At 46.7% G+C, this 6,940-nt stretch overlaps 1 protein-coding gene across 3 annotated transcripts; it reads left to right on the plus strand.

Annotated features, from left to right (window-relative positions):
* The first annotated feature begins 465 nt into the window (after positions 1-465).
* On the plus strand, positions 466-4,024 carry LOC123410194 (barley B recombinant-like protein D). 3 transcript variants are annotated; one of them, XM_045103093.1, is made up of 3 exons: positions 466-822; positions 2,113-2,229; positions 2,820-4,024. In XM_045103093.1, the coding sequence occupies exons 2-3, from the start codon at positions 2,161-2,163 to the stop codon at positions 3,744-3,746; spliced, it is 996 nt and encodes a 331-aa protein (XP_044959028.1). In that variant the 5' UTR covers positions 466-822; positions 2,113-2,160; the 3' UTR covers positions 3,747-4,024. The 3 variants fall into 3 exon arrangements, with proteins under 3 accessions (XP_044959028.1, XP_044959029.1, XP_044959030.1); XM_045103094.1 differs by lacking the exon at positions 466-822 and adding an exon at positions 887-1,029; XM_045103095.1 differs by lacking the exon at positions 466-822 and adding an exon at positions 1,103-1,844.
* The last annotated feature ends 2,916 nt before the right edge of the window (positions 4,025-6,940 follow it).

Consider the following 6,940-nt stretch of genomic DNA (forward strand, 5'->3'; position numbering starts at 1 on the left):
AAGTTATGATTTAAAATTGGTTGCCACATAATTATATTTCATTGTTCGGTAACGTATTATTGGTCCCGATCATATCTAACATGGCTGGTGAGGAAAACCTGAAAAAAAATAGATTTTTTTTATTAAAAAGTGAAAAAATCAATGTGAAGGGATGGTGGTGGGAGGTGAGATGAAAAAGCCTCGGATCAATACATATCGATTTTCACTTAATAATAGAGATTTAATTGTTAGTAAAGTTATGATTTAAAATTAATTGTCGCATGAGATATTTTATTGGAAGGTGAAAAAAAGGAATGACGGTGGAAGATGAGACAAAAAACAAATGATAAAAATCATAAATGCTGTTCATCAACTGAGTAATTAGGAGTAGATATATATAGATTAATAAAATCGAAATCAGTGTAGTTGTATCCGCTGGATAGAGATTTGTCGTCGCCTTCCATCCCCACCTCTGTCCAGCGGTGGACCCCGGCGGCAAGTCTCTGCGAGCTTATCGAGCGAGCGTTTCCTTCCTTCCTCCCTCGCCTCGCCTCGCCTCGCTCTCCCTCATCCACCATCAATCTACCGGGCACCCCCGCCTCCCTCTGTCTGCGCCGTGGGCCACCCCCCTCCCGCGCGTCGACGCCGACCCATCCTCGCCGCCGCCCCTGCGCCCCAACCCCCACCATTCACCAGCGCCCCAAACATAAGTCCGAGCGAGACAGAAGGAGAGTGGGGAGAGGGAGAGGAGAGCGGCGGCGACTAGCCAGCTCCGACCCCGCAGGCCCCTCCGCCGGCGGCCGTGCCCCCGGGAGCCGCCGCCGCTGCTGCTGATACTGTGTGGTAACCCCTCTCCCTCTCTGTCTCTGATAAGTACACTACAGTGCAGCGGAGGCTGCTTAATTATTTATTTCCCCAAACGAAATTTCTGCGGCGAGCGAGGGGAGGGGCCCTGAGAAGGGCCTGCATTGGATGGCTGCTGCGGCGGATTCGTCGCTCGCTCGACCCGCGAATCCGCGCGGGCATCGGGGGGAGATGCCGTGGTGCTCGGTGAGTGATCTAGGGTTTAGCGGCTCCGATCGGGGGCTCGTTTCCTCCGTTGCTAATTTGGGGTCCTCGTTTCCAATCCACGGCGTCGAATTCGGACGGGGGATAGCAGGAGGTGGCGGCGGCTGGCCATGTTTTGGTTCCCTTTTGCAGTTAGAGGGCGGGCCGAGTGCAAGTGCTGCTGCCGGTGGCTGCTAGTGCTGGAGCTTGATGTGATGCTCATCACTGGTGACATTTGAGTGCCAGGTTCGCAGTCGGACCAGAGTTGGCAGTAGGTGGAAGCAGAATCTCCATGTTCTGGTGGGCGGCTCGGCGTTGCCACTGCTCCTTGTGCAGTGCCGCCGCCGGCGTGTGTAGTGTTACTCCCCCACAGCTTCTGGTGAGCGGAGCGTGCGGACCGTGGAGAGTGTACTGCCAGCTTCAATTGAAGGCGGCATCATGTGTGTTTGGATTCTATGATGCTCACCAGTCTGCTTGTTGTGAGGCTTTTGATTCCGCTATTTGAGCATTAGATTCAGAGTCATGTCTATAACTGCTTATGCACCCAATGTTTGATATGACAATAGCTGATTTGTTGCCCCCCTCCTACTTGCCTAACTAGAGAGGAGCACTAGCGTATGAAGTTGTTCAGCTGCGAAACTATGTGGCAAGTTTGGCCTCCGAGGATTTGGAGATCCATATTGAGGCTCTGGGTCTGCATTTCTGCTATCTGAGGAACTGAATCTGGAGTTGAAGTCTGTGAATGAATAATTGTTCATCTTCTAATTCTGTTCGATGGATACTGGCTGATTGAATTTTTGCCTTCCCTCACACATTGAGTAAACACGCGTAGCTACTTCGTCCCCAATTTTACCGATGCATTTTATTCTGATATCTATCTCATTTCTGAAATGGTTCATGTGTTGGCTTAGAAAGCACGCTATATTGACTACCTTCTCCTTTTCATCCCCTAATCTCGTTTTCCCCAGGAGTTCTTCTGAGCTCTGAAATAGCAACAAGAGAATCTAGCTAGTTTAATTTTAGTCATACCTTCCCTGTGATATCAGATTTGATATACTCTTGACTCTTTTTCTTCTTATTTTACAGGTAGTCACATAGCTGCCCTATTTCTCCTGTCTGCAAACGAATGTGATAATGGACAACGTTGGACATAGGGAAGATGGGAGGCAAAGACAGGACTCATATAAAGCACTTCATACTCAGGTTTGTGTAATTCGTTATGGATAATTATTGTGCAAAATTTTAGATTTATATACTTGTTCTTTGACATATGAAAGATACACTGTGTGAGTAACTAGGGCATAGAACATTGATTTGATTCATTTTCTGTTAGTAAGCATTGTCCTGTAACAAAACTTCATTAAGGGCATAACCAGATCACGGGCTGTAGATGAGTGGCTAAAGTGTATATATGCTTGTTTTAAGGCTGAGGGCAATATTATTCAGCTAATGTACATACTATCCCTAAAGTTTCTCCAAATTGAGGAACGATCAAACTAAATAGTAGAAGTTCATGGTGATAAGATAGTAAGAAATTTCACAGCCCGCTTTTGTTCTTTTCTTTGTTTTGTTCTCCTGCATAGCTGTAGAGAAAATGGTACAGTTCAAACAACCATGCCCAAGAAATGAAGATCAAGACCTAAAATTGTCTTGGAAATGTGCGATGTTGAGCTTTTTTGTACTGCATTCAGAACTATCACAAACATCATTTTATATTTTTTCTGAACATAATTGTTGCAAAGATTTGCTCTATTAACGAATGTCGACCTTATGGTAATTGCTTTATGTTTCAGTGGATGATGCCCCAAAGGCAAATGAAAGACCACCACAGCATGAACCTCCTAGCACTGATGAGTGAGAGGGACAATGCCATCATGGAGAGAGACCATGCTCTGGCTGAGAAGAAAGCTGCCATGGCCGAGAGAGACATGGCGTTTGCCCAGCGGGACTCTGCAATGGCTGAACGTAATGCTGCAATCGTCGAAAGAGACAATGCCCTTGCCGCACTTGAACTAGCCCGTACAAATGGATTTAATATGAACAACGGGAACGGATTCAACCCAGGATCTCTCAATGGAGCGAAGAACTTCCACCACCACGACCAGCAGCCCCATGCTCAATCATTGCCTCTGCAACTGGCAGATGCTCCATACGACCATGCGAGGGAAATGCACATATCAGATGCATACCCGATCTCAACAGCTCCAGTGAGTGCTGCTGGAAAGGCAAAGAAGCCCAAGAAGAACAGTTCCCAAGGATCTCCACTGAAGAGGCCGTCAGGTGTGCTCCGGAAAACCAAGAAAGCTGCTGGTGACTGGAGAGACGTCGGAATTTCTGGTGGCGGCGAGGATCCAGCTCATGTCGCTTCTGTGATGAAGAACGAGTGGAAGGACCAGGACCTTGGTCTGAACCAGGTCTCGTTTGACGAGTCATCCATGCCCGCGCCTGCCTGCTCGTGCACGGGGGTCCTCCGCCAGTGCTACAAGTGGGGCAACGGCGGGTGGCAGTCGTCCTGCTGCACCATGAGCATGTCCCTGTACCCGCTCCCAGTGATGCCCAACAAGCGCCACGCCCGCATGGGCGGACGGAAGATGAGCGGGAGCGCATTCACAAAGCTGCTCAGCCGACTAGCGGCTGAGGGCCATGATCTGTCGGCGTCGGTGGACCTCAAGGACCATTGGGCCAAGCATGGCACAAACAGGTATATCACCATCCGGTAGCTCTGCTGCTTCTGTTCGACATGGAAGGAGGGATATGAGGCAAAGGTCCGTATAGTCTCCTTTGGTGGGTGGATGGAGGGGTTCATCATGTCCGCAATGTCAGTGAGTTCTTGGTGAATGCAGGTAGAATTCTGTGTAGGTCCTCCTCCCTTTCTGAACCCCGAGTCGCGCCAGACAGCGGCAATGTAATTTTAGCAACCCCAGGTATTAGTTGTCGAATTGGATTGCTGTATGGTTCAGACAACTGGATTTTAATTGGTAATAGGCGTTTCCTCCTTTGTCATGGCTTACATACATATCAGATGCTGCATTAGGACTCGTGCCTTGCTCCTGCAGGATGGCAGACGAACCAAGGATAACAGCAGCATCATGACATCATGATATTGCATTTTGCTCTCCCTCTCCTCCTTATCCTCTCCTTCCTCCTCCCCTCGAGAGTCGCCTCTTGCTCAGGCCCGGCTCGGGCCCCTCTCCTCTCTGACGGCGCTGCCGGTCAGAGTAGGACAGGGAGAAGAGCTTGGGTAGATTGTAGATGTAAGGTTGGTTTTAGGACTGGCGTTATGCCGATGGGAGGTGTGCGGGTGGGAGGTGTGCGGCTGGTGCAGGCGAGCTACAACCAGCGGCTATCGGCGGTGAAGCTCCACTTCGCGGTGTTCCAGTGGTTAGAGCCAGAGGCGGGGGGGGATTTTCATCGGTGTTCCTCCCCCGAATAAGCTCGCGGATGTACCAGATCTGGAGCTCAAGCTCCTTCCCTACTTCTTGCGCTGCCATGGTGGTGGATTGGAGGAAGAGGGGGGGGGGGGGGGGGGGGGGGAGGGGATTTAACTGTTCTATCTCCTCTGCGTGTCCTTGGAGCCTTAGTTTTGCAGCAACTGGTTGGGAATCGATGCAGCACCAGGAGGTTCTTACCAATACGCTGTTGCATCTTCTGGTCGAAAGGCGACCACCTGGAGTTCTGGCGACGACGTCCGGCTCTTGTTTTTCCTCCTGGCCGCCGAGTCATATGGGAGGCAGTTTAGCAGGTTCTTCGTACTTCCTTTGTCTACCTCCGGTGTTTGTTGGCGGTGTTGTAGCCATTCCTCCGCCCCAAGTGGTTCCGTCCCCGGCGGTGGTGGGATTGGGACAGGATCGAACACGGCGAAGAGAATTCAATTGCTTTTCACTTTTGTTGTCTGGGGTCTTTTTTGTAAAATGTTCGGCTTGAGCTGTAATTTCTTCTTTCTATTGGGCCTTCATGTAAGATGTACCATACTTATTTAATACTGTATAAGTCTGGATCCTTCGGGGCCCTTTCCGTGTTAAAAAAATGATAATTGCATTTTTAATTACTACTCCCTCAGCAACAAAATCCCATTTTTCATTACTACTCCCTTTGAAGAAATATAAGAGCATTTAGGTCAGTACGCTAAAGGTAAATGCTCTTATATATTTTTCCAATGGGAGTAAGCTGCAGTTGTTCGATGTCGCCATCGTGGGACACAATCTGCATGCGAAAAGTAACAAAACGAAAGAGGAAAAAACCATCTAGTTATTGCCCGCAAATGTCAACTGACTTAACAGCACTACCGCAAAACCTATAGAGAAAGAAACAGGTTAAGAACTAAGTAAACCGGCTAACTTAAGTCATGGAGGTAACAACATACTCCCTTCATTTCATAATATAGCGTGTCTTTGTTTTTCTTAATCTAAATTTAACCAACGAGACCGATTGTGACAGGAGCAAATATTATACCACTGAATTCATATCGAAAAATACGAATTCAATGATATAATTCGCAATCGGTTTCATTGGTTAAGTATATGATGAAACTTAGATCTCAGGAAACACGGGCACACCATATCGTCGAATGGAGGAGTAGCAAAAAGAAAGAATAAAAGCAAGGATGAACAAATATGTGTGTGGCCTGACAAAGAAGAGACTGTTGGCCTACTAATTTTATTCAGAAAAGAAAAACTACAAACTGACATTCTGACAATGATAGGAAGAACCATGCAACAAGGAAGCATATTCTTTTCCGGGAGTCACGGATCACCGGGAACTCCTATAAATTCATAGAAAAAAACCACGTGTCGGGGCAACTCCAACAGATTTCGTATCCGTAAAAAATTACCTTTAAGATAAATTCAGAAGAAGAAAAAATGTCTTCAACAGATCTAGTAAACCTAGAATAATTTTAGAGGATCATATAATTTGGATCCATGTTTCCTTTTTTCTTTGAACGAAAGGGGTTGCCCCCTGCCCCATTTTATTAAAATGAAGCAGAATAGTCCAACCATACAACTCCCGGCTACATAGCAACTACAAGCAAAGACATGAAAGAGGAAAGCCCACCAAAGGAACTGTCCTGGAAGGAGGCAATTAACTACCTATTACAAAATCGAACAGTAGCTAAAGTTTTGCACCCAGGATAAGAAACATAGATAGCAGTCTATACGACAGATTACAGATCAAATGAGCGCCAGGCAATCCTCAGTACTTCCCCGCGCCGCTTGTCCAGCAGGAGGATGAATTGTTTCAGTTCGGCTAGCTGTGCAGTGTCGCAGAGAACCCCCCATCGATGCAACATCCCTCTTAATTTGGCAAGATTGCAGTCTAGACTTCTCCACGTGCGCCCCTGAAAACAAAATTCATTCCTCAATTTCCAGATACTCCACAAGGAGGCAGCAACCATCAAATTAAGAACAGGTTTCTGTTTGTTTAATTTCCAAAAGGAAGCAACCTCAGTAATACAAGTAATTATGTGGATTTTAAAGAACTCAGAAATGATACCCAAATGAGGTTAGAATTCACACAATCAAAGAAAATGTTGAATAGACTCGGCTTCATTACAAAATAAGCATGTGTTATCTCCCAAAGTCTTTCTTTTAGCCACATTGTCTCTAGTTAGGGCCTTATTGTACAGACAAAGCCACAAAAACACATGAATCTTCTGAGGACAAAGTGTTTTCCATAAAGATTCTCCAAAAGGAGAAACCACACCACCAAAATTGATACACTTATAGGATGATTTAACAGAATAAATACCCTTAGTTTCCAGTGTCCATATAGGTGTATCAGGAGAGTCACACAAAGGATATTCTCTAATATGGCCAATAAGATTCTCCCATTCATTCATGACCCTACCATCAACACATCTTCTAGAAGATAGTCTAAGAACCATCCCATCCCAAACCTGGGACACAGTACAATCCTA

The sequence above is a fragment of the Hordeum vulgare genome, chromosome 7H, assembly GCF_904849725.1.
Source record: "Hordeum vulgare subsp. vulgare chromosome 7H, MorexV3_pseudomolecules_assembly, whole genome shotgun sequence".
Lineage (NCBI taxonomy): Eukaryota > Viridiplantae > Streptophyta > Magnoliopsida > Poales > Poaceae > Hordeum > Hordeum vulgare.